Source organism: Eschrichtius robustus, chromosome 14, assembly GCF_028021215.1.
Source record: "Eschrichtius robustus isolate mEscRob2 chromosome 14, mEscRob2.pri, whole genome shotgun sequence".
NCBI classification, from domain to species: Eukaryota; Metazoa; Chordata; class Mammalia; order Artiodactyla; family Eschrichtiidae; genus Eschrichtius; species Eschrichtius robustus.
In genome coordinates, this window is record NC_090837.1 from 17,019,876 (window position 1) to 17,046,943 (window position 27,068).

Genomic DNA, 27,068 nt, shown 5'->3' on the forward strand with positions numbered 1-27,068 from the left:
TTTTAGAACATATCCTTTGATATGTTCTAAAACACTTAGAAATCGATGTCTTATTTAGGCAATGCTACAGATCAGTGGTTCTCACTGGCTACATATTAGAAACAACTGTGAGGTTTGTAAACCGACTTGGTGCCCAAGTGTCTCCCCAGACCAATTAAATCAGAATTTCTGGGGGTAAGACCCAGGCATTGTGTTGGTTAATTTAGTAAAAACACAAGATGAGAAATAAGGGACTTCCCTGGTGGCGCAGTGGTTAAGAATCAGAATCTGCCTGCCAGAGCAGGCGACATGGGTTCGAGCCCTGGTCCGGGAAGATCCCACATGCTGTGGAGCAACTAAGCCCATGTGCCACAACTACTGAAGCCGGGGCGCCTAGACCCCGTGCTCCGCAACAGTAGAAGCTACCACAATGAGGAGCCATCACACCACAACGAAGAGTAGCCCCCACTGGCCGCAACTAGAGAAAGCCTGCACAAAGCAAGGAAGACCCAAACATGAAGACCCAACCACGAAGACCCAACGGAGCCAAAACAAACAAACAAAAAAGATGAGAAAATTGGAGAAGCCACGTGGGTAAACACATTAGTCCCTGTATATTATATTTCGCTTTAATTGTTCATTTTAACTGTAAAAACATCAGTTTTTCAGCTATTTGGGAATGTATTTCTTCACAACTCACTTCAAGGTGGGAACTTGATTCTGTTTCCATGAGTGGAAAGGTTCGTAAACACTGAAGTTGAGGATGAGTCAATCCTAGATCCATTACTAAAGCTTCTAAAGAATGAATTCCTAAGTTAACGCTGTTTGGATGTACTATTTTGCACTCAGAACATTGACGTCCAAGCTCTAACCGCTTCTCTCTCAAAGAGATGATGGCTTAGTAGACAGCTGCACATCGCGTACCAGGGTTCGAAGCCTCTGACCAGAAAAGGTCAACAGGGGGCGCTACTGGACAACCTGGGTCCCTCGATTGTGAAGCCCAGAGGATTGTGGGACTTGTAGTTTTTCTTGCATCATTTCAGGTTAATGAACTACATTTCCCAAAGTGCAGATACAGCCAGTCGGTCCCCCTGTCGGGCGCGGAGTGTCCCTTAAGCTGTGAAAGGTAAGTGAGTTCTGTGTGGGCTGCAGGTTTCTATAAATTGAGGATTCCACTTCTCCTCTTTGCCCTTTGATGGGACCTGGGAGAGAGCAGCTGTTCCAACAGAGCGTCTTTTCAGCGGGGTTTCCCGAGCCCTCCGGTCTCAGAAATCGGGATTAACTATTTGTTTAGCTGTTCACGTGTTGCTGTGGAATGTCAGGGAGAAGTCAGGGTCCTGATCCCAGATCTGGAAAGCCCAGCATAAAATAATGTTTACATATGGGGTGCGTGTCACTAGAGAATTTCTGCATTTTATCGAATACTACATAAAGGCCTTGTTTCTACAGCTAGAAAAAGCTGGGGGTAGAATGCCTTGTCAGGTCTCACTACCCTTCACCTTGTCCAAGAAGCCCTATTTGCAATTGAGGGTAAACTAATAGAATATGGGGGAAATAGAATAAAAGGGATGCATGTGCTTAATTACATTGATAAAATCAAAATCCCGAAAAGTCTGAGCAACAGTTTCATCAGCTAAACTGGAACTCTAATGTGCTTCTTTAGTTTATGAAGAAATAAGATAATTCTGATTTATAAAATGGGAAGTAGGTTTATGGGACATACGGTCCCCCAAGGGATGGTATTAACTAAAAATATAAATGTATTCCTCTGATAGAGACATCTTTAGATGTAGTCATATATTAACAATGAGCAATTAAGGGACTTAAAAAAGATATTGAGGTAAACCATTAACTTTTTGAAGTTTATAAGAAATTCAGTTCTGACCAGCCAGGTGTTACTGGGAGAGACAGAATAGGCCTTATATTATGCTAGAATTCTGCTTTATCAATTTTTTAGTTTACCTCCCTCCTTTTTAAAATAGATCTTATTTTTTAGAGCCTCCCCCCTTTCTTTTCAGAAACCAAAATATGCAGTTTCCCTTGGATGCAGAAAGCCTTGGCAGATTTGCCAGCCATAGTTAATTTCCATCTGATGGCCACAGCATAGGAGAGCTCTGGCTGTAGGTTCTTAGGAGATCAGGAAGACAGGATTGGCTTGGGCTGTTATGAAAGAGTCTAGTGTGGGGACACAGTTTTATTTTGTGGAACATATTAGAAATTCTTGACCAAAACAAATTATTAAAAAGATAATAAAAAGGTAGACTTGTTGTTTCAGGTTGGACTTCAAAGGACCCAGGAGGGTGTGGAATCAGTTTGTACTGGTGAGGGCCACTTGTTAAATATTTGGGAATTTACTAGCCAGTTGTTAGATAAACCACTGGTAGCCTGAAACTGGCCACGATAGGATTATTTTCTTTTATCTTTTTTTGAGGGGGAGGGTAAAGGGGAAGCCAGTTTACCAACACACTCCTAGCAAAGGTCAATTTTTTCTCTAAGCCTGGGGCCCCAGTGTTCAATACATCTGTGAGTTATTAGATGCTGAACTAGCTCACACCCTTCCAGATTTTACCAAAGATTGATTTGGATTACAAAGCAAGATTATAAATACACTCTAAGTATCTGTGGGGGGAAGGGGGCTGTACCTTTCAAGTGAATTGTTTGTCTGGGAGCTGTCCTTCCAGGTACTGCGGTCATTGATTAATTCATTATCAGTAGGCTGTTCTCATAAGCATGGAATCCACCACTGGAAATATGGTCTGGTTGGATAGCTTTCTTTTTTTTTTTTAATTATTTTTGCCTGCATTGGGTCTTCATCGTTGCGCGCGGGCTTTCTCTAGTTGCAGAGAGCGGGGGCTACTCTTCTTTGCGGTGCGGGGGCTTCTCATTGCGGTGGCTTCTCTTGTTGCGGAGCACGGGCTCTAGGCACGTGGGCTTCAGTAGTTGTGGCACGCGGGCTCAGTAGTTGTGGCTCGCGGGCTCTAGAGCGCAAGCTCAGTAGTTGTGTTGCATGGGCTTAGTTGCTCTGCGGCATGTGGGAATCTTCCTGGACCAGGGCTCGAACCCATGTCCCCTGAATTGGCAGGCGGATTCTTAACCACTGCGCCACCAGGGAAGTCTCTGGATAGCTTTCTTATTAGGTAAAAACCTGTACTCCTCTCCAGTACATTTTTCTCATACCTAGATATTATCTTCCAGAGGACAGTATTGTATGCAATGCCAACAAATTCCTATTCCCCAGCCATTTCTCAATATCATGCTGTTGGCTCTTGTCACCCTCCTCATAAAATATTTCAAAGTACCAGTTTGCTGATTATTAGATACCTTTTGGGTTGGCAGCTTCCAGATGTAAGTTGAAATCTCATTAGTAACCTGCTCCCAAATCCCGTTTAGGGTGGGCTGTTCTGGGGAAATAAGGATGCTACCCATCCATTCTTTATTTTTTAGTTTCTTGCCTAGAGTTAGTTAGGGTTTGTCTATATATTTTTAGGCTAAGCTTAGCCCTTTTTTATCTCTATTCTGTTGATAATCGTGTGCTCTTTCATTTTTGTCTAGATCAAGGGCAACATGAGGGAGGCATATGTTTAAGTTACCTGCCCTAGTTCACTTTGTCTATTTAATTTCAAATATGTTTTCTCCAAATACTATATGACTGCTAAGTAATATGGTCCAGATATTGGAGTTTTGTCTACCTTTAAGGCAAAGCATTCCACATTTTAGCTTCTCTTCAAACTTCTCCATTCTTTTCTCCCTGTCCCTCCCCCTCCCCCTGCCATTCCCCTCCCCCTCCCCCCCTTTTTTTTGTGGGGGGGAAGTTTTTTTTCCCCGTTGTCTCATGGCTTTTGGCATTTCTGTACTTCCACTGTTCTGGGCATACTAGAGCATCTGCAATCCAAACATTCCTCTAAGAAAGTACTTTAAAAAAAATTTTTTTTTTTTTTGCATGGCCTGTGGGATCTTAGTTCCCCAACCAGGGATTGAACCTGCGCCCTCAGCAGTGAAAGCGCAGAGTCCTAACCCCTGGACTGCCAGGGAATTTCCCGCCGCCAATTTTTTTTTTTATTGTGGAGATAGGTAATATAATGAACCCCCATCCATGGACCCATCACCCAGCTTCAACAATTAACAACCCTTGGTTAATCTTGTTTCATTTATATACTCCACATTTTGTTTACCCAATCATCAGTTTTGTGGGGTTTTTTTCATTAAATTAAAATTTAAAAAAATTTAGGCATAGTTGAAATTTTCAGGTGTACAACATTGAGATTCATAATTTTTAAAGTTTATATTCGATTTATAGTTATTATGAAATATTGGCTATATTCCCTGTGTTGTACTATATATCCTTGTAGCTTATTTATTTTATATACAGTAGTTTGTACCTCTTAATCCCTTTCCCCATCTTGCCCCTCCCCCCTTCCCTTGGTTACCCTGGTTTTCAAAACCCAGTTTCTCACTTGATGCTTTTTTTTTTCCCCTCTCTAGAATGAGGATGAGCTTTGGGTTAACTTTCAGGACAGCAAAAGGCCGCTGGGTGGCGAACCTCAGCCAGCAGTGCTCACGCGGATCCACTGGGTTATTTGTGCCACCAAGTCCTCCTCTGGACTCTGAGAAGGTCAAAGAGTTACAGCGCTTTATCACCCTTTCCAAGAGACTCTTAGTGATGACCGGGGCAGGAATCTCCACTGAGTCGGGGATCCCAGACTACAGGTCAGAAAAGGTGGGACTTTATGCCCGCACGGACCGGAGGCCCATCCAGCATGGGGATTTTGTACGGATCGCTCGAATCCGCCAGCGGTACTGGGCAAGAAACTTTGTGGGCTGGCCTCAGTTCTCCTCCCACCAGCCTAACCCTGCACACTGGGCTTTGAGCAACTGGGAGAGACTCGGAAAGCTGTACTGGTTGGTGACCCAAAATGTGGATGCCTTGCACACCAAGGCGGGGAGTCAGCGCCTGACAGAACTCCACGGATGCATGCACAGGTGCAAGAAAGCCTAAACGGTGTAAATGCAGACACATGCTCCATAAGAGCAGGGACCTTGGCCATCCTGATCACTGTTGTCTTCGTTAGACCACGAGGAAATGATTTGGGAGGAAGTTGTTTACTTTGGAGTTGATCCCAGCAAACTCAGTGAGGGAATGGGAAGTGAAACAGGGAAAGTGGGAAAGGCAGGGTAAGGTTTTGCTAATGAGTGGGTTACTGCTTGGGGCATCTGGGGCTCAAGCGTGTCAAGGGCTCTCTGACTGTAGAGCAGCTTCAGAACCATCTCACTGGAAGTCAAGGGGAACTGGGGCGTTTATCCACTGCCTCCCATCCTTCATTGGCTGAGGGTCACTCGGGGGGAATTAACTCCCTAACACTTGACTCTGCTCCTCCGGAGAAGGCTTCCATGGCCAGGGAACTCCCTAAACAGGAGAGACACAGGAACTTATAAGAGAACTGTGGGAGGTGCCCTCTCAGTGTCCCGAGGGAACTATGAGCAGAGCACCAACAGCATATGCTACAAACTGCTGGGTCTCCAGTGCCTAGACACATAGATCACAGGATAGCCAGAACCCAATAAGTATTGATGAAATGACCATATGTAGCCCTGGCAGTAACTTGTGGCTAATTGGAGACTGTTTCCTTATCTTTAAGCCCCAGAGATCATCCTCTGAGGACTGAAATCAGTCTGCCAGTCATAAAATATTTATTGGGTGTCTGCAACACGTGGTGTGCTACTGGTGTGCCACTTGCTGGTGTGGAGAGGTCAAAACCAAAATATAAAATGTGGTCTGCTTTATATGCGAGAATTTTGTAATCTGGTGGGAGACCCAAGAATAACAGGTTTAACAACAAACCACTCCACACGTGATTGTTAAATTATGTGGTTCTTGATAGACATGTTTTACAGGTTCAGAGAAACAGAGTTAGTAAAGATTGGAGTAATCAGGAAAGCTTTTATGGGTGAGGTGGGGCTGGAGAATAGCTCAGGTATGACTAGGCAAAGGAGGGGAAAGTGGGCTTTCCAAATGAAGGGAACTTGTAGAGTCTGGCCTGGTCTTGTTGGAGGCTAGTATGAAATCAGATTGTCTGGGAAGGCTAGACCCAAATCCTGGATGCATTTGAAAATCATGCAGTGCAATTTGGGTCTGTTGTGAGAGACCAAAGGGTACTGTTAGTGGTTTCTGAGCAAGAAAGCAATATGATAAAAATAGCATTTGAGGAAGCCTGGACAGGATTAGAGAGTTAGAGTGGCTCAGAAAAGTCAGCCGGAAAGACTCAGACTAAGGTGGCATCAGGGGATGGGAGAGCTAAGGATGGCTATGGGTCCATTAAAATTTTTTTTTCATGATGAAAATTTCAAACATCCACAAAAGTAAAGAGAGTAGTGTGATGAACTCCCACATACCATCACCCAGATTCAAAGAGTTTTATCAAGATTTTATCATGTCTACTTATCCTTTCTCTGTCTCTTTTTAAATATTTTAAAACAAATCCAAGACTTCTTGTCATTTCATAGGAGGCCTTTTAAGTTAAAAAAAAAAAGCCAACACAGTCTGATGATTGACTAGATAGAGAGTAAAGGGAGAAAACTGAGTAACAAGTTTTTTTCCAAGGGTTTCAGCCCAAGTAACTGGAGGACGGTGATGGAGAAGCTGGGGAGGGGGATTGAAGACAGAAGTTAAGTTTGACAGGACCATCAAGGAGACTTGGACTAAAGTTTGGGGGAGAGGGCAGGAGTGGAGTCCTGTATAGAGGAGGAAACTGTTAGCACAGAGGCACTGCAGCAGTGACCACAGAGACACCCCAGGGAGGGACAGTGGAAAGAAAACAGGTGGGAGGCTGGAGGAGCAGAAGAGGAACCAACTTCCATTTTTCTTTCAACAGCTATTTAGTGAGTGCCTGCCATGTGCAGGCACTGTTATGGGCGATGGGCACAGAGCAGTGGACAAAGGACTCAAATTTCTCTTTTTCTTTTTTTTTGGAGGGCCATGCAGCTTGTGGGATCTTATTACCCTGACCAGGGATTGAACCTGGGCCCTGGCAGTGAAAGCCTGGAATCCTAACCACTAGGCCACCAGGGAACTCCCCAGAAAGTGTTTTAAAGAGAAGATGGCAATGGACAGCATCAATTACAGCAGATGATTAGAGCAGAGGATGGAGGGGGAAGGGGGGAAAAAAACCCTGGTTTTGGCACTAAGGAAATTATTTGGTAAAGGCTTTGCAGTCGTGTTAAGGACAAAAGTGAGCTAGCAGAAGGTTTAAGCAGGGAGTGTGTAGTAAGGAAACAGACGCACGTTTTTCTAGAAGGTTGGCAGTGGAAGGAAGGTGGTAGCTAAAGAGGTCATGAAAAGGTATTAATAAAACGGGGAAAATACGGTGGGCGTCAGGGAAAGAAAGTGGTGACGGAGGAGCTAGAGATGGTTGGGGATGAAAGGTCTTCGGTAGCTTCGTGCCTCCCCAGCACAGTTGGCCTCCTCTCTGGTTTCAGGGTCTTCTGCTTGGGCTGCGGCGATCAGACTCCCCGAGGGGAGCTGCAAGAGCGGTTTGAAGTCCTGAACCCCACCTGGAGCGCTGAGGCCCATGGCCTGGCTCCGGACGGTGACGTCTTTCTCACCGAGGAGCAGGTACAGAGCTTCCGGGTCCCGCCTTGCTCTCGATGTGGGGGCCCCCTGAAACCAGACGTCGTCTTCTTCGGGGACACGGTGAACCCTGACAAGGTTGATTTTGTGCACAGGCGGGTAAAAGAAGCCGACTCCCTCCTGGTGGTGGGATCGTCCTTGCAGGTAACTGACTTGGTGTCGGGATGGTAACTGCCCCCTTTGCGGGCTGGGGAGCCCGGGAGAGGCTCCCTATTGGTTTATCTCTTCCTGCCTCTCGAGAGCTCTTACCTGCGTCTTCTGCTCCGACAGGTATACTCGGGCTACAGGTTCATCCTCACTGCCCAGGAGAAGAAGCTGCCAATCGCAATACTGAACATCGGGCCCACGCGGTCGGACGACTTGGCATGTCTGAAACTGGATTCTCGTTGCGGAGAGCTGCTGCCTTTAATAGACCCACGCTGACCACAGCCTGATATTCTGGACCCGGAAACTGGGACTTTCACTTGAATTCTGCTGCTAATGGTAAAATGCCTTCTCGGATACCAGATTCCAGTTCCTGCTCAACTGAGAGCACTGACAAAAGAGAGAAGAGTCTAGGTTTCTTAATGTATGGCCATTCTTAATTGAAACTAATTTTTTAATGTGCATTATGCTATATTGTTTGAAAGACTGATTTTTGAATTCTAGGCACATAGCTATTTAAGACAATGTTCCAAAATCTGCCATTGCCTTTTTCCCCATTTTTAAAAAATAACAGCTTTACTGAGATATAATTCCTAGGCCATGAAGTTCACCCTTTAAAAGTACACTTTAAAAGTATATAATTAAAGACCCAGCACAGCCATAAATAAATAAATTAATTAAAAAAAAAGTATATAATTAACGTGTTTTTAGTACACTCACAAAGTTGCATATTAATCACCACTAATTCCAGAACATTTTCATCATCCCAGGAAGAAACCTTGTACCCATTAGCAGTGATTCCCCATTCCCCACCCCCTGGTCCCTGACAACTAATCTTCTTTCTGTTTTTGCTTATTCTGGACATTTCATACAGTATGTAGCCTTTTGTGTCTGGCTTCTCCACTTAGCATAATGTTTTCAAGATTCATCCATATTGTAGCATGTGTCAGTAGTTATATCTATTGATATTGTCACCTATGAGTACAACCACTTTAAAAAAATATAACAGCTTTTTTTTCAGCTTTGAGATAGAAATCACATATCATACAGTTCACTCATTTATTGCATACAATTCAATAATTTTTAATATATTCCCAGAGGACTACAGCCAGTTTGAAAAAGACTTTATTTTTTTAGAGCAGTTTGAGGTTCACAGCAGAATTGAGCAGAAAGTGCAGGGAGTTCCCATGTACTCCTTGCCCCTGTTCACTAACATGGTATTTATCGTTTACCTACTGAAGGACATCTTGGATGCTTCCAACTTTTTGGCAACTATGAATAAAGCCATTGGACTTCCCTGGCGGTCCAGTGGTTAAGACGCTGCGCTTCCACTACAGGGGGCACGGGTTTGATCCCTGGTCGGGGAACTAAGATCCCACATGCTGTGCAGCGTGGCAAAAAAAAAAAAAAGAGTAAAGCTGCTATAAGCATCCATGTGGAGGTCTTTGTGTGGATGTTAAGTTTTCAACTCATTTGGGTAAATACCAAGGAGTGAGATTGTTGGATCATATGTTAAAAGTATGTTTAGTTTTGTATTCTAAAGTGGCTGTACCATTTTGCATTCCCACCAACAATATGTGAGAGTTCTGGTAAAACCACTTTTTAAAAACCATTTTAAATGAAGTATACTGACATACAGAGAATCGCAGGCATCATGAGTAGACAGCTTGATGAAGATGTAGAGCATCTAAATCAAGGAACAGAACACTGCTAGCACCCAAGAAGTCCCCTTGGCAAATCACTTTTTAACTAGTTCTTGTTACTAGAATAATACATATTTATTACAGAAAGTTTAGATGATACAGATAAGTAAAAAGGACTTTAATACAAATTACCCATAATCCCACTACCGAGATAACCAAAATCTAACATTCTGGTATAACTAAATCTAAATCTGTTCTTACAAAAGTTGAATCGAGCAGTACAGTATTTTATTACATCCTGTTTGCACCTAACAGTACAGAGTGGCCATCTTGACATGCCCTAAATGCTGTGGTTTTTTTGAATGGTAGACTGATGTACACAATCATTTTCTCCACCCCACTGGCAGCTTATTTTGGCATTAACTTGTTTCATTTCTTTTCAGATCCCTAAGGATTCATCCCTGCTTCCTCTAACTGATCCAGGCGTACCAACTGTCGCCTGCAGAGGGCAGCAAACCGACATCTCTCTGCCAGCCCATCTCTGAACCCCGCAGCTTTCAGAGCCCAGGAGTTAAAATCCTCCGGCTAATGAGATTTGCCCCTGAAGAGGACTTTTTCAAAACTGCAGCTTTTTTTGATAGGAAAACTTCTTTCTCTCCCTTTTATTCTCATCAGGCAGAAGAAATAGCCCAGGAAATATGTACCTCCAGAGTACTAACCTAGGGATCTCACTAATGTGGGTAAGGGGGGAAGGAAACGACTTAATTTATAATTCTGAATGCTTAAATGTCTTTAACTGAACCATTCTGATATATTTTTTGAAAAGACGAACAATGATATGAATGAATTTTTTATAAACCAAGGAATAGAGGAAGCATTTTTTTAAATAGCACATTAGGTATGTGGGCTGTACTTTTATATTTTTTAATCAGCTAAAAGTGAATGTGGCTTTATGACACGGTTCTCTAAGGATTTCTGCTTGATTTCAGCTGCCAGAATGAGACTGGCCTTGAACCTGGTCTGCAGAGAGGAAACAGTGAATTCCCAAGTGGGTTCTTAAATTGATTTGTTTCTGCTGAGGGAAGCAGCAAAACTTGTTTGATTACTGTGTTAGCCAGAGAGAATCACTGTCACAGGCTAAAGCTTTCTGCACGATCTCATCAAAAAGCGAAGCAGATGAAAGAATCACAGCCTATTCTGGGTAGTCTTTTGTCTAAAATCAGGGCAAGCAATACATGTTCATCCTGCATCTGCCTAGGAAGCAAATTTCAGTTGACTGGGATAACCCAAGATCTTGAAAACACAGTGTTCTTTTCACCTGCACAGCTGTAGGTTCGCTCACAACCATTCATTAATTCTGGAGAGGCGTAAGGCTGTGGTAAATCTCACTCCAGCTTTTTCGCAGATAGAGATGCTAAGATGCTCTGAACCAGATTTGCTCAGTTACCCACAGTCAGTACCACCAATAATTGCATTCAAATCTGGGTCTTTTGAATCCCAAGCCATTCTCATCCACAAATCTCATAAACGGTTACTGACCAACACTGTATTTAGGTACTAAGGCTACAAAGATACAACTCTTGCTCTCAAGTGGCTCACAGAGGATGTGTTATCTCCCCTACCCTCATCCTTTACCAGAATATGCCACAGAGTCATGCGTGGAATGACAGGAGAGAAAATTTAGTCCATCCCCCCTTCATTTTATTTTTGAGGAAACTAAGATCCACACTTACCGAAGGCCACAGTGTGTAGTTTCAGAGCCAGGACGAGAATCTGAGTAGATCTTCCTCCCAGTTCTTTTAGACAGCAACGCTTCCTACTTGTCTGAAGATTATAGTTAGAAGGAAGTCACCCTGAAGTAGAAGTAGAAGCCAACAGTACACCCGGCCAGGAATGGTTAAAATGTGGGCAGTGGAGAGCAGGTTAGGCTGCGAGGGAGGGAAGGCAGGCTCTTTCATCACCTAATGCTGGCACGATTTATGAAACCGAGTCTTGAGGGCCTTAGGAATGTTTGGTTTGTTCATATTTCCTCCTGAGATGGAATTCTTTGCAAAAAGTTTGTCTCAAGAGGAACCTGGTATTTCCTGAAGCTGATGCTTCTCAGGTCTCCTTACTTTACATCTTTTGCTCTCCACCAGCACAGCAGTCCCCAACCCACTGTAAGTGCCCTCGGTTGGAATAACAGACTTCTACTAGCGGGTGCTATCAGCTTTCACTGCCCTGGTTACATGGTTGTAACTGCATAAGCCCAGCTTTGGCTGTGACTCTCAGTCATATCCTTCCTTGTTGCTTCCACAACTGCTCTGCTATCACAGTTTTAGTAAGTACAAGTCATGAAGGCAAACAAGTACAGAATACTCGAATCTCCTTCCCACTAACTCATATTCCTTCTTTCATGCTGTCATAAATTGAATATCCTCTCAGTTCTCCCTTAAATAACAGCATTTGTTGGGACTTCCCTGGTGGTCCAGTGGTTAAGACTCCGTGCTTCCACAGCAGGGGGCACGGGTTTGATCACTGGTCGGGGAACTAAGATCCCATGTGCTATGTGGTGCAGCCAAAAAATAAATAAGAAATAAAATAATAGCATTTGTTGAACACACTACATCCCAAGCATTGTGCAAAGTATTTTACAACATGTCAGCTCACTTAATGAGTTAATCCCACATGAGATGCTTGGACATGCATAAAGGTCAGTCTTCAGTGAATGCCAAATGTTTCCTGAGAGGATCAAAGTCAGGACGGATAGGAAATTCGACACTCCTAGGTAGGGTGACCAGCCATCCCAGATTGCCCAGTACTGAGGGGTTTTCCTGATGTAGGACTTGCAGTGCTAAAACAAAGATGAGTTGGTCACCTTGCTCTGAGGAATAGCAAAGGTTGCCACCAGCTATAATAGTTAATTCCAGATATATTATTCTTGTTGAGATTCAAGACGGTGCTCTGAGATCCAGATTGTTTCCATAATTTCTATGTCACAAAATAGATCAATTCCACTTAATGAAGAAAAAAAAATTAAACTCATCCAAGAAAGCAGAGTGTTGTTTTTTTTCTTCTCGATTTATTAGAAAAGGAATATAGCACAGCATTGAAACTTTTAGAAAATAGACAGACTTGGATTTCCAACCCTGTCTTGCTACTTAGTAGTTAGGTGAACTTGGGCAAGTTGTTTTATCTAAACTTCAGTCTCTATAAATGAGGATAATAGGAGCTACCCAATTGGGTGGTTACGAAGACTAAACAAAGTAATGATGCATGTGTAGCTCACAGCACAGTGCCTGACAGAGTAAGCAGATGTCAGCCATTATCACTAGGATGTGGGAGGGGAAGCCATCCTACCTGCCAAACCTTTGTCTCCTATTGAGTATTCCTTTGAGTAGACTCACTCGGATCTTCCCCAGAGCCACTTTTCCTTTTTGTGTACCTGTTTGTCTTAAAAAAATTATAAAAGCCAAGCTTTGCTTGATGTAATAAAGCCTTTCTAAAGAAAATAAAGCATATTCTTCCAGAAAACAGAAGCCTCCTATACTACTGGTGGGAATGTAAATTGGTGCAGCCACTGTGGAAAACAGTATGGAGATTTCTCAAAAAACTAAAAATAGAACTACCATATGACCCAGCAATTCCACTCCTGAGTATATATTGGAAAGAAACAAAAGCACTAATTCGAAAAGATACATGCACCCCAATGTTCACAGCAGCATTATTTACAATTGCCAAGGTATGTAAGCAACCTGTGTCCATCAACAGATGAATGGATAAAGAAGATGTGGTATAAATATACAATGGAATACTACGCAGCCATAAAAAAGAACAAAATTTTGCCATTTGCAGCAACATGGATGAACTTGGAGGGCATTATGCTAAGTGAAATAAGTCAGAGAAAGACAAAAACTGTATGATATCACGTATGTGGAATCTAAAAAATACAACAAACTAGTCAATAAAACAAAGAAGCAGACTCGCAGATATAGAGAAGAAACGAGTGGTTACCAGTAGGGAGAGGGAAGGGGGGAAGGGCAATATAGGGGTGGGGAGTTATGATGGGATTATATGAAATCGTGTATGAAACTTTTGATAATTGTAAAGCACTATAGAATTTAAAGCCTCTTTAATTCAAAAAGTTAAAAAAAGAGTATCCTTCCTTCTGTTTCGGAAATAGTATTTATTGAACGTTTACAACAAGCACTGTAGGAAGCATTTTACAACGCATTTACTCACCTTATTCCCACAACCCTAAGATCCACGCACTGTTATTTCTTTTGAAAGATGAGGATCCTGAAGCTCACAGACCTTATGTAACTTGCCCAAGGTCACCTAAAGTGACCAGGCCAGTAATCAAAGCCAGTCCAGTTTTGAACTCGCTCTCTCTTTTGAATGTTCTCGAAATTCCGTGGGGTAACTAAGCAACTGTACTTTGAGAAGGAAGAAGGGCAAGGCTCAAGAAACTTTCAGAGTGACCCCAGTTAGGTCCTAAAATATGAATAGGCAATCACCAAGCGGGGAGAGGGAGATCATTCCAAACGGAGGCAACAGCAAAAGCAAAAACATGGTCAGAACTGCAAATTCCTTCACCTTTTCTTTTTCTCTCGAAGGCGGGGGTGGGGACTCAAGTGAGAACTTGGGACGCCCCAGAGGCCTTTGGCTCGTCCGAAATTTACTCGCTTCTCTCCTTGGCCATTCCTCCTTTTCGCCCCATTTTGATTTCCTTCACCCCACTTTCCTGGTCCCCTCGGTGCCTCCCCAGGATGAATGAAACGGAGGAGTTACCAGCCGGAAACTAGTAGAGGGAGCTGGGGGAAGAGGTGCGTGTGTGCAGGGAATGAGAGACCCAGAGAGGGACGCGCACGGTAGGAAAGTTGACCCCAACGTCACACGCACAGGAGGTCACTGTCTTTTCACACTTGACTCGCCCACTCTGTCCTTCCTGCCGGATTCTGGAGAAGACCGCACCGGCTCCCACCTTCCGAGGACGCCAACCACTGCGCCTGCGCTGACTCTCCTCCTCCCCCCACCCCCGCCTCCTAAAGAGAGTGAGAGGGGCGGGGCCTGAGCCTGGGAGGCGCGGAGGTAGGCTGGGGACTGGGCCGCTGTTCACCAATAGAAAAGAGGAACCGAGAGCCACGTGCCCAAAAGATACCCAATCATATTTCCCACTCCATAATACTCCGTCCCTGGGGTGTGGCCAGCGAATTGACAGGATTGGGTGCGCACGGTCACGTGACCCGAAAAGGTAAATAAGGCAACGCGGTTTTTCCTCGCCTGTGGAAAATCGTTGCGCGATGCTGTACCTTCCTTGAACAATTATTTAATGAGCATGTGTGATGTGCTAAGCACTGTGAAGATACTGTGGCTTCTGGCATGTAGTAATCCCGACATTGCATTACTCTCGGTCCATTTTATTCATTTAAATCATCCCAGCTACTGTACCAGTGTTTCCCGTATTCCGTTTCCTGTAGTGAGCACCCCACAGATGCTCATTAAAGACCGTTAAAGGAATTTGTTCTCTCTCCCCCAACACTTGGGATGATAAAAAGAGGTAGGTTTTTACGTCAAAGGATATTTTTAGAGCCCAGTTGGAGTACTTGGGTGACTCTCTTCTCTGTTGTTTATCAACCGAAAAAAATAGGAATAAGCAACAGTCCCCTAAAATCTTATTTTTCGGGACTTCCCTGGTGGCGCAGTGGTTAAGACTCTGCGGGCTCCCAATGCAAGGGGCCCGGGTTTGATCCCTGGCCCAGTACTAGATCCCACATGCATGCCGCAACTAAGAGCTTGTATGCCACAACTAAGACCCAACGCAACCAAAAAAAAAGAAAAAAGAAAAAAACCCATTTTTTTCCCACCTAAACAGGGGCTTGCAGTTTCCTTTCATAGAAGAAAGACGTTTATAACCTTTCCAGTTCTTTGAAGGATGAGGCCAAGTCTAACTTAATTGTGTATCCCTTGCAATCATACTGTAGCACAGTACGTATAGACTAGCCATTCTACCTAGGTTTGATGAATTTGCATTTGACAATAGTCCCGTTCTTGCCTGCCAAAAGGTCCTGAGAGCTAATGACCAACACTTCATTCAGCAATTATTTATTGACTGCCGCATGTATCAAGGACAGTACCAGGCAGATAGGGATACAAAAGTGATTAAGACACCTCATTCTGCCTTCAGCAAATTCATGGTGTGATGGCACTTTTCCTCTAAATTATCCAGGTTTGGGTTCCAATCTCAGCTATCCCATCTATGAAAGGGTGGCCTTTGACAAATCACTTGCCTTTTTGAGCCAGTTTCCTCATCTGTAAAATGGGGAGGTAATAATACCTTCAACTATAGAGCTGTTGTGAGGATGATGAGGTAATTGTGCCAAATGCTTGGCACAGTCTGGAGCATAGAGCATAGCATATAACATAGAGCATATGTTATGTAGCATATGCCAGTTTGACAGCAAGAAAAAAAAAGTTTCAGAGAAGACTAAACTGAAGGCAGCTACTAACAATAAATCATTGTCTTCAGGCCAGTCCCAAATACATTGTGTCCTCAGCATTTTGTACTGTGTCTGGCCCAGAGAGAGTATTCAATAAATATTCATTGAATGGATGAATGAAATGAAGGAGAAATTGGGCCAAAAGACAAATCTGCACACACTCCTTTACTGCCCACCATACACCCCGGAGCCTCCAGTGGTTTAAAACTGCTCAGTGATGGCTTCTCATAGTCCACATCGTCCTTTCTCATCTCTTTGCTTTTCCAATTCAGTTCCCTCTGTGTCCCTCCCCACTCTTTCTGGTGAATTTCAGTACCAGTGCAGTCATAAACCTTTGTAGAGAAACGTGGCCGAGTGACTTAAGTGGTTAAGAACTCAGGCATTGCCAAGCAGACAGATCTGGTCAAATCGTGACTCTGCCATTTGTGTGATCTCAGGCAAGTGATTTCTCTGAGTTTTTAGTTCCTCATCCATAAAATGGGGGCAATAACATCGATCTCACAGAGCTGGTTTGAATGCTTAATGAGATGAGACACGGAAAGCCCTTAGCACAGTGATATGTGGTAGGTGCTCAAGATGTAGAAGCTGTTATTGTTAATTATATTTCATGACTACAGTGTAAAAATCAGCTTGTAGAGTGCGGTGAAGGCTTTGAAGGGTTTAGAAAGGAGTTATAGGAAAAAATGTTTAACGCAGTTGGAAACGGAGGCAGAGAAATAAGGGGGTGAGATTTGGCTCAAACTGAGGAGCCCACCACTTCAGGCAGGGCAGGGTCATGGTTAAGAGCGTGTGTTCTGTTGGACTTGCTGGGTTCAGATCCCTTCTTTGCTACTTACGAGATGAATCTTGGTGGGTAGGTGACCTGGCCTATTGAAGTTCAGCTTAGAAAAATAGGATTTGCTAATAGTGTCTAAATCTTATAGGGCTGGACTTTCCTGGTGGCGCAGTGGTTAAGAATCTGCCTGCCAAGACAGGGGACACGGGTTCGAGCCCTGGTCCGGGAAGATCCCACATGCCTTGGAGCAACTAAGCCCGTGTACCACAACTAATGAGTCTGCACTCTAGAGCCTGCGAGCCACAATTACTGAGCCCACGTGCCACAACTACTGAAGCCCACGTGCCTAGAGCCCGTGCTCCGCAACAAGAGAAGCCACCACAATGAGAGGCCCGCGCACCGCAACGAAGACTAGCCCCTGCTCACTGCAACTAGAGAAAGCCCGTGCGCAGCAACAAAGACCCAACACAGCCAAAAATAAATAAATAAAAAATAAATAAATTAAAAAAAAATCTTATAGGGCTGTCCATGGAATTTAGAGACACACAGTTCTGGCACAGAGTAAATTATCAGTGGTTGTTAATCATTATTAAAGTCTCATGGTACTCACTTCCTAGAAATATCCCTCTAATTCAACTTCCAAGGCTAGAAGGAATGATGCTCACAAAGGACCAGGAAGTGATTTAGTCGTGTTCCGTAGATAGAGAATAAAAGAATCTCCAAATGGGAGGCCTTTCAACAAGATACTTTATTGGAGGGCATGGTGTAAGGTGAAAGCCATGGGGCAGGTAGGGAATCACAATTTCCTGGGACGATACTCAGTCCTAACAGTACTTCTTGGTGTCCAGGTCCTTGTGCTGCTTGTTGTACGGGGCCTTTGAGAAGCAGATGGCAGCAGTGCGGTCACAGTTGCAGATGAAGGCCTCACAGGCGTTGTTTTTGCCTGGAAAAGGGCAAGAACAGAAGACTGAGCCAAGGCGGTTCATGCTTTGTACAATCCAGGGGCAGGAAGAATTAACTGAAATGACCTGGTGACCATTCCACTGGTGCAAATTTAGGGTTGACAGATAAAGCAAATAAAAATACTGGAATTTCAGATCAACAATGAATGTAATATTTGGGACACAGACTAAAAAAATCATTTCTTGTCAATCTGAAAATCAAATTTAACTGGGCAGCCTGTTTTATCTGGTGATCCTAGGTGTGATAGCTGCTTTTTGGAAAGTTCTGTCTATTTCACACCTCTAAATGTACTCACTGCTTTTAAAACCCATATAACCACAGAACTCTGATAACATAGGCAAGCAATTGCAAACCGTATGGAAAATACTATGACATATACTCAAGGCAGCAAAGTATTGTACATTTCAACTTAGTGAAGTTTCATAAGCCAATTTCTCTAAAGCGCATATTTTAAAAATTACAGAATGGCCTTAAAATACAATATTATACATTTAAAATAATTACGTCTATATGCGGAAATGTTTCCAAGATATATTTTTTTAAAGAATTTCACTTTTAAAAAATTAATTAATTAATTTATTTTTTGGCTGTGTTGGGTCTTCGTTTCTGTGCGAGGGCTTTCTCTAGTTGCAGCAAGCGGGGGCCACTCTTCATCGCGATGCGCGGGCCTCTCACTATCGCGGCCTCTCTTGTTGCGGAGCACAGGCTCCAGACGCGCAGACTCAGTAGCTGTGGCTCACGGGCTTAGTTGCTCCGTGGCATGTGGGATCTTCCCGGACCAGGGCTCGAACCCGTTTACCCCTGCTTTGGCAGGCAGATTCTCAACCACTGCGCCACCAGGGAAGCCCCCAAGATATTTTATTAAAGGGAAAGAATACATAGTATATGCCAAAAAAATTTGAAGGGCAATACATCTAACTGGTTATCTTGGGTATTAGGATTATAGGTGCCTTCTTCTTTCCATGACATACATTACTGTAGAATTTGAAATTACATTACTTTGACCTTGTTTACTTTTGTAACCAAAAGAAACAACAAAAATAACATTTAAAATACATTTCATGGAAATAAAAACCAAAATAAACAAATGGGACCTAATGAAACTTAAAAACTTTTGCACAGCAAAGGAAACCATAAACAAGACAAAAAGACAACCCGCAGAATGGGAGAAAATATTTGCAAACGAAGCAACTGACAAAGGACTAATCTCCAAAATATACAAGCAGCTCATGCAGCTCAATATCAAAAAAACAAACAACCCAATCCAAAAACGGGCAGAAGACCTAAATAGACATTTCTCCAAAGAAGATATACAGATTGCCAACAAACACATGAAAGGATGTTCAACATCACTAATCATTAGAGAAATGCAAATCAAAACTACAATGAGGTATCACCTCACACCAGTCAGAATGGCCATCATCAAAAAATCTGCAAACAATAAATGCTGGAGAGGGTGTGGAGAAAAGGGAACCCTCTTGCACTGTTGGTGGGAATGTAAATTGATACAGCCACTATGGAGAACAGTATGGAGGTTCCTTAAAAAACTAAAAATAGAACTACCATGTGACCCATCAATCCCACTACTGGGCATATACCCTGAGAAAACCATAATTCAAAAAGAGACATGTACCACAGTGTTCATTGCAACACTATTTACAATAGCCAGGACATGGAAGCAAACTAAGTGTCCATCAACAGATGAATGGATAAAGAAGATGTGGCACATATATACAATGGAATATTACTCAGCCATAAAAAGAAACGAAATTGAGTTATTTGTAGTGAGGTGGATGGACCCAGAGTCTGTCATACAGAGTGAAGTTAGTCAGAAAGAGACAAACAAATACCATATGCTAACACATATATATGGAATCTAAAAAAACAAAACAAAACAAAAAAGGGTTCTGAAGAACCTAGGGGCAGAACAGGAATAAAGACGCAGACGTAGAGAATGGACTTGAGGACACGGGGAGGGGGAAGGGTAAGCTGGGACGAAGTGAGAGAGTGGCATGGACTTATATACACTACCAAATGTAAAATAGATAGCTAGTGGGAAGCAGCTGCATAGCACAGGGGGATCAGCTCAGTGCTTTGTGACCACCCAGAGGGGTGGGATAGGGAGGGTAGGAGGGGACGCAAAAGGGAGGGGATATGGAGATATATGTATACAGATAGCTGATGCACTTTGTTATACAACAGAAACTAACACAACATTGTAAAGCAATTATACCCCAATAAAGATGTTAAAAAAATGCAAAAAATAAAAAAAATAAATTTCAGCTTTATTATCCATAATTTAATTATGTATATCTGCTTACCTTCAATAATCTTATTAAGGTTTTGTTTCTCTCTGCTCCTTTCTCTTAAAAATCATGAATGTTTTCCTCACCCACTCCATTAAAGCATAAATTAGTGCTTAACTAGATTATGAAGTGTGCATAATGAAATAATTATTTAGTGAGTTATTGTTTTTTTCTTTTATTTTTTTTATTGAAGTATAGTTGATTTACAATGTTGTGTTAGCTTCAGATGTACAGCAAAAGTGATTCAGTTATACATATATATATATTCTTTTTCAGATTATTTTCCATTATAGGTTATTACAAGATATTGAATATAGTTCCCTGTGCTATACAGTAGGTCCTTGTTGTCTATTTTATATATAATAGTGTGTATGTAGCAAGTTCTTGTTAATCATGTGAATAAACATCTTCTGCTGCAGGCTTCTTGACCTGCTTTTGGGGGGAGAAGGCAGTTGCAGTTAAAAATAATTATTTGCAAAAATGTGGGGTGTGTGTGTGTGTGTTTCTCTTGGGGAGAGTGTCTATAGCTTTCATCAAATTCGTAAGGGAGTCCAGAATCCATAGAAAGAAACTCTTGCTGATCAAGTTGCAGTGCAAAAATATGATTTCCCATGTATTTGGCTTTCTGAAGTGGAGCACAACCAAAATCTCTGTTACAAGGAGACTGTGTAAGCAAATTAAGCTATTTTATGCAGCGATGAAAGAAGTAACAATGAAGACTATGAAACAATATGGAAACATGGTCATAACATGGCGATAAGGGAGAAAATGCAGAATGCAAGATTGTATCTAGACTGTGCATTCATCAAACATTTACATCCAGCAGGATGCCAGGCTCTGCTCTAGATTCTGGGGATACAGCAATGAAGAAAACAGACAACAATCCCTGTCCCTGTGAATCCTACTTTCTATTGGAGAGATAGCAAATGAAGAAATAACATAAATATATCAGCCGTTCAGAAATTCTGTGGAGAAAATAAAGCAGAGAGAAAAAGGATAATGCTGGAGAGATGGAGGGAGTGTGTTTGCAATTTAAAAGAACACGTTGAGGGAATTCACTGGCGGTCCAGTGGTTAGGACCCCAAGCTTCCATTGCAGGGGGCCTGGGTTCGATCCCTGGTCGGGCACAGCGCCCAGCCAAAAAACAAAAAATAAATAAAAGAACATGTTGAGGGAAGACCTCACTGAGAAAACAACATCTAAAGAAAGATCTAGAAAGAGGGAGTGACTCAATCAGATATCTGGTGGGAAGTGTTTCATGCAGAAGAAGCAAAGGACTTGAGATGGGCACATGCCTAGCCAAGTTAAAATGACATAAGCCTTATTCCAAAGATAAGGGTGAAAAGGAACACAGAGGCATGAAACCATTTATTTCTTAGGATGATGAGATGCCAGGTAATTTTTTTCTTGGCACTTGGGGAGTTGGATTATGGTTATTCCAGTGTTGTTGGTACGTTTTTTAAAAAGTGGGATGTATCTGTGAGTGCAAAATGAAGGGCAATGAAAATTCAGAATGCTGGTCTCACACGACAATACCCTACACCTCTCTGAATTGTCTGCTTTTCAGAACCGCCTTCATGAAGAGACACATTTCACCATGAGCGCTGCATAACTTAGTGGTTAAGACCAGAGCCTTTAAAATCAGAAGCAACTGAGTTCAAATGCTGGCCCTACCACTCATAAGTTGTGTGATTTGGGGCAAGTGACTATTTTTGAACCTCAGCTTCCTAAACTGTAAAATGGGCTTAATAAAACCTATCTCATATACACACCTTGCCTAGCACCTGGCATACGATGAAAACCTGATACGTGCTAGTTCTTAGCTCTTTTTATGAAACAATGAAGCAGTATGGCATGGCAGTTAAAAGCAGAGGTTTTGGAGTCATATAGACCTATGTGCAAAAACCAAACACCGGGGCTTCCCTGGTGGTGCAGTGGTTAAGAATCCACCTGCCAATGCAGGGGACACGGTTTGAGCCCTGGTCTGGGAAGATCCCACATGCCGCAGAGCAACTAAGCCCATGCGCCGCAACTACTGAGCCTGCTCTCTAGAGCCCGGGAGCCACAACTACTGAGCCCACGTGGTACAACTACGGAAGCCCGCGTGCCTAGAGCCTGTGCTCTGCAACAAGAGAAGCCACTGCAATGAGAAGCCCCCGCACCGCAAAGAAGAGTAGCGCCCACTTGCCGCAACTAGAGAAAGCCTGCACACAGCAACGAAGACCCAGTGCAGCCAAAAATAAATAAATAAAATAAATAAATTAAAAAAAATTATGTAAAAAACAAAACACCACCATTTATGGGCTGTGTGCCCTTGGGCAATTAGCTCAGCCTTCTGAGCCTCAGTTTCCTCATCTGCAAAAGGGGGATAATATATAGTACCTATCCCATAGGGTTGTTTCGAGGATTAAAGGAGACACTGCCCGGCACCAAGAAAATGATCAATCAGTGGTGACTATCATTACAATTATTTCTCCCCATGCCTACTGAGGGCCTTTGAGCCAACAAGGGGGTAAACCTACTGTTGCAGGTGATCTCAGTGTTAGAACACGAGTATGAGTAGCTTTCGGTGTAGGGATGGTCCAGGAGGAATGTACAGCTGTCTAGTTTCTTGGCTTCTAGGTAGCAGTTGTCGTGTGTCTGGCAGCACCTGGAGAGGGGGAGGGACAGAGCTGAGGCAGGAGCAGGGGTAGGGCAGCAGGTCAGCCTGAACCTGCTCCCTCAGGAACAGGTGGGGATGTTTTAGCTGACCTGCTCTGAGAGGTACTGGTCCTGCGGCTTGAAAAAATTAAGTCCTTTTCTCATGTTTACTGAAGGAGATTTTAAAATGGTTTCAGGAATACAGTACAAGCCTGTATTCTGAAGATGCAGTGAGGGTTTCACCACTGCAGAAGACTGAACCCTTGCAGTGTTGTTTTGTGTTGCAAAGTCCTGCCACTAGAGGGCAGCAGCACCCACTACTTTACATCCCTGACCTGCTTTCCATCCCCGACAGGGAGCATTGGATTCAGGCTTTTCTAGTTTATACGAGGTGAACGTGTGTTATCTTCAGCAAATAGGCAAATCTCCTTTCTGTGCCTCGTGAGATCTTTGGCTTGTGCCCTCCTCCCATCCCAGGAATACTCTCCCGGCAGATCAACTCACGTGTCCAGTTCATCCACAGGGGTCCCTGATCCACCCAGGCCACAATAGCAGCCGTAGTTGTTGAAATCCATCAAGGGTTTACTGCTGGGCATCGCGCACTTGATCATGCCGCGGAACTGCCATAACGCCCGCGGGCTGATGCCGCTCTGGGCAGCGCCCACTGCAGGAAGACACAGCCAGAGTTCAGATACGTCCTGGTTGGCTGCCGGCGCCCCAGGGACCCCACTGCCTGCTTGCTCTCTCAGACCCCCACGCCGTCCCCCTGACCCCGGCCAGCCGCCTCCCTGAAAAGAGCTGGATACAGGAACCTGGTAAAGTGAATAGGAATTTTCTTAACAGCTCACAAAACATAAAACTCACCATTTTAACCAAAGTGTACAATTCAGTGGTTTTTAACATATTCACAGAGTTGTTCAACGATCACTACTAATTCCAGAACATTTTCATCACCCCCAAAAGAATACCCAGTACCCATTAACAATCGCTCCCCTTTCCCCCCTCCCTTCTGGCAACGACTAATCTGCTTTCAGTTTCTATGGATTTCCCTATGCTGAACGCTTTGTATAAATGGAATCATACAATATATGGCCTTTTGTGACTGGCTTCTTTCACTTCACATAACGATTTGAGGTTCATCCTTGTTATAACATGTATCAGTACTTCATTCCATTTTATGGCTGAATAATGTTCCACTGTGTAGATAGACCACATTTTTTTTAGCCATTCATCACTTGATGGACATTTGGGTTGTTTCTACTTTTTGGCTATTATGAATAATGCTGCTATGAACATTTGTGTACTAGTTTTCGTGTGAACATATGATAGTTTAAAACTATCCCCGTTATTTATCCAGCAAATATTTATTGAGCACCTACTATGTGCTAGTCACTGCCCTGGGAGCTGGAGATACATCACTGAGCAAATAAAAAAATCTATAACCTCATTGAGTTTATGTCCTAGTTGGGGAGAAAAACAATAAGCAATAAAAGTAATAAATAAGGAAATCGGATATTGTGTTAGAAGGTGGAAAAATTGGTGTAGGGCAGGGGAATCTAAACGGAGGGTTGGGTGGGGGAATGACAGGGTTGGAGGGGGCAGGAATGTAAGGAATAGTGAGAGGCCTGTGTGGCCTCTGTTCTCAACAGGGAACAGGACAACCTCTTTTCTGCCCCGGGACCCATGCACCTCCTCTTCCCTCTGCCCGGCACACTGGTCAGCTCAATTTTCAAAAGGCTGGAACATCTTGGTTTAAATGCTACCTCTTCAAAGAGGTGCTTTGACCACTCAAGCTCAGTGGCTCCTCTGCTACCACTTTTCTTCATGTTCTTTATAGTACCTCGAACAATCTGTATCCCTCTATTTAATGCCTCCCTCTCATAGGACCATAAACTCCTCAAGGACAGGCCTCGTGGATTTTATCCCCCAGGGCCTGACACAAAGGAAGCACTCAATAAATATATGAAGAGTTACATGAATGAAATCATCAATATGTGATTTTTTTTTTTAAAGTAATTCTTTCTTCATTTACTTATTTATTTGGCTTAGTTGTTCTGCAGCAAGTGGGATCTTCCCGGACCAGAGCTCACACCCATGTCGCCTGCATTGGCAGGCAGATTCTTAACCACTGCGCCACCAGAGAAGTCCCAATATGTGAATTTTTAAAAGTGCCTGGCACATAGTAGACACTCAATAATTCTCTATTAGGTAAGTTTTCAAAGTCAGCCTCTAGCTGAGCGTTTGCCCAAATCAAGCACAAGGCTTGGAACAGCCGACTTGGAAGCAGGACCTCTTTACCTCCCGTGTAGAGCCCTACCTGTGAGATTTGGTGCCCTAAAGAGAAGATGGCGCTAAGTGATTTGGGGATACTATCCAATCGGCCATCAGTGTCATCTCTTTGCCCCACACCAGGCCCTTCCTGTGCTTGGTCTGCTGTGGACACTGAAGCCACTCCATGTGCTTAAGCTCCAGGGCGAAGGAAGGGCGGCAGCTGGTCGTTCTCCCCCAAGAGCAGCCTCCACGGTGGCAGCCCACAGAGGCTGCGTCCAGGAGCAGAGCCTGGAGCCTGCTCAGACGGGAGTGGCCTGGCTACCTTGGCCCATCTCCAGACCCCCCCTTCTACTTCCCTCCACTTTCCTTCTCTCTGATCCAGCCAGCTCTGCTCTTTGCAGAGGCCAGACCTGCACAAAGCTCCTGCTCGTGTGTGCGCGCGCGGGCGTGCGTGCTCCTCGGACGGGGAGCATGGCTCGTTCATCTCTGAGTCCCCGGTCTCAACCCTGAGCCTGATACCTTAGAGGCTGTGATATCATCAATGTTGAGTGAATGAATGAACAGTGGCTGAATGGGGTGGGATTTGAATTCTAGTGAATTCTGATGCTATTCGTTTATTCAATAAGTAGTGCAAACAGCACTATTCCTGCTCCCATGGAGCCCATGCTTAGGTGTGGGTGTGGGATAAAGAAAGAAATGAATCAGCAACAGACACACTGCAGGCAAAGAACAGGCGTTGAGAAGACCTTGTACCGAGGCCATATGGTAGGGGAAAAGGAGAGGGGGCTCTCTTAGCTTGAATGGAAGGGGTAAGCCTTTCTGAGATGGGTCATGTGAGTTCAGACCTGAAGGTTGAAAGGGTGCCAGCTGCGGGGGGGGATTTGAGGGGACCCCAATATGGGACCTCTTAAGCCCCACGGTGAGCCCTGAAAAAGACTCCAGGTCTGGCCAGCCTTGTGACCTGTGGGCCCCATTGCAGAGGAGAGAGAGCTCAGCTCAGGAAGGGGTGGAGCTGGGGGGACTCGCCTACCTGTGAGCAGAGCAGCCAACACGAGGAGTTTCATCCTGTTGTCAGTTGGTGAGCAAGAGAAGAGACTGATGTCACCGTGGCCTCCCTTCTTATAGCTGCCCCACCGCCCCAAGATAAGACTGTAGTGTTTGCTTTGCTCCCTGCTGACTCTGGGTTGGCCTTGAGTCTGTCTGTTGCAGAAATATTCCTGAACAACAAGCAAGCCCTGGCAGCCCTGGCAGGGGGCATTGGAAGTAGTGTACATATTTGTCATCAGTGCTTTTGAACGAAAGGGATTATTTCTGGAGGTGCGCATCTTGGAATCTTGACCCTCACACCCACCCCTTTGCACTCAGCCCAGCTTCATCATTTGTGTGTATGTGTGTTGTATATGGGGGGGGCGGTGTGTGTGTGGCAAAGCTGTCAACCCCATTGAACAACCGGGAGAAGGGGGATGGGAAGGAGGTGACGGTTGCCTCCATGTCCTCTCATGTGCTTGAGTCTGGGCTGTGGGTCTCGTTGAATGGTGCCCATCAATTATGCACTTTGCTGATGAGGAAACAGGTTCAGAGAGGTGAAGCAACTTGCCTCAGGTCACACAGCTAGCAAATGGCAAAGCAGGGGCTCAAACTTAGGTATGTCTGATTCTAAGGCACACATTTAATTTTTTCCCCACCACATCAATACCATTCCCTTCTCCCCATTCCCCACAGTGGGCTTGTAAGAAAACCCTGGGCTTTGGAATTCTAAAGGCTTGGATCTGACTTGTAGAATAAAAAGGGTTTTAGAATTGTCATATCAAAGGTCTAAATAACATTTTTAGGTGAAATTCACATTGTAAGACTTTATTATTATTTATTTATATACCGTTATTTATTATAATATTAACCATTTTATTTTAAAATTTTATTTATTTATTTATTTGGCCACACCACGTGGCACGTGGGATCTTAGTTCTCCGACCAGGAATCGAACCTGCGTCCTCTGCAGTGGGAGCGCAGAGGGAGTCTTAACCACAGGACTGCCAGGGAAGTCCTCCATTTTATATTTAAAGTGAACAATTCAGTGGCATGTAGTACATTCACAGAGTTGTACAACGACCATCTCTACCTAACTCTAGAAGATTTTCATTCTTCCCAAAGGAAACCCTGTCCTCATTAGCAGTCACCTTCCCCCAGCCCTCAGCAACCACTGATCTGCTTTCTGTCTCTATAGATTTACCTATTCTGGATATT

General features: G+C 43.8%; 2 protein-coding genes across 3 annotated transcripts; one reads left to right on the forward strand and one right to left on the reverse strand.

The window, feature by feature from the left end:
• The first annotated feature begins 1,052 nt into the window (after window positions 1-1,052).
• On the forward strand, window positions 1,053-12,863 carry SIRT4 (sirtuin 4). 2 transcript variants are annotated; one of them, XM_068563526.1, is made up of 5 exons: window positions 1,053-1,105; window positions 4,462-4,959; window positions 7,453-7,747; window positions 7,874-8,086; window positions 9,834-12,863. In XM_068563526.1, the coding sequence occupies exons 2-4, from the start codon at window positions 4,463-4,465 to the stop codon at window positions 8,024-8,026; spliced, it is 945 nt and encodes a 314-aa protein (XP_068419627.1). In that variant the 5' UTR covers window positions 1,053-1,105; window position 4,462; the 3' UTR covers window positions 8,027-8,086; window positions 9,834-12,863. The 2 variants fall into 2 exon arrangements, with proteins under 2 accessions (XP_068419627.1, XP_068419628.1); XM_068563527.1 differs by having other exon boundaries at window positions 7,453-7,588.
• A 4,605-nt stretch (window positions 12,864-17,468) lies between these two features.
• On the reverse strand, window positions 17,469-25,918 carry PLA2G1B (phospholipase A2 group IB). The gene is made up of 4 exons (XM_068563727.1): window positions 25,855-25,918; window positions 23,058-23,217; window positions 22,436-22,563; window positions 17,469-17,587 (listed from the first exon to the last, which is right to left on the reverse strand). The coding sequence occupies exons 1-4, from the start codon at window positions 25,886-25,888 to the stop codon at window positions 17,469-17,471; spliced, it is 441 nt and encodes a 146-aa protein (XP_068419828.1). The 5' UTR covers window positions 25,889-25,918.
• Between the last annotated feature and the right edge of the window lie 1,150 nt (window positions 25,919-27,068).

Coding starts and splice junctions, on each gene's coding strand:
- PLA2G1B (XM_068563727.1), bottom strand. CDS start 25,888: ATGAAACTCCTCGTGTTGGCTGCTCTGCTCACAG. Junction 22,564..23,057: donor CCTGTGGATGAACTGGACAC/GTGAGTTGATCT, acceptor CCCCCTCTCCAG/GTGCTGCCAGACACACGACA. Junction 17,588..22,435: donor CACTGAGATCACCTGCAACA/GTAGGTTTACCC, acceptor GCCCTTTTCCAG/GCAAAAACAACGCCTGTGAG.
- SIRT4 (XM_068563526.1), top strand. CDS start 4,463: ATGAGGATGAGCTTTGGGTTAACTTTCAGGACAGCAAAAGGCCGCTGG. Junction 4,960..7,452: donor CTCCACGGATGCATGCACAG/GTGCAAGAAAGC, acceptor CTCTGGTTTCAG/GGTCTTCTGCTTGGGCTGCG. Junction 7,748..7,873: donor TGGTGGGATCGTCCTTGCAG/GTAACTGACTTG, acceptor CTGCTCCGACAG/GTATACTCGGGCTACAGGTT.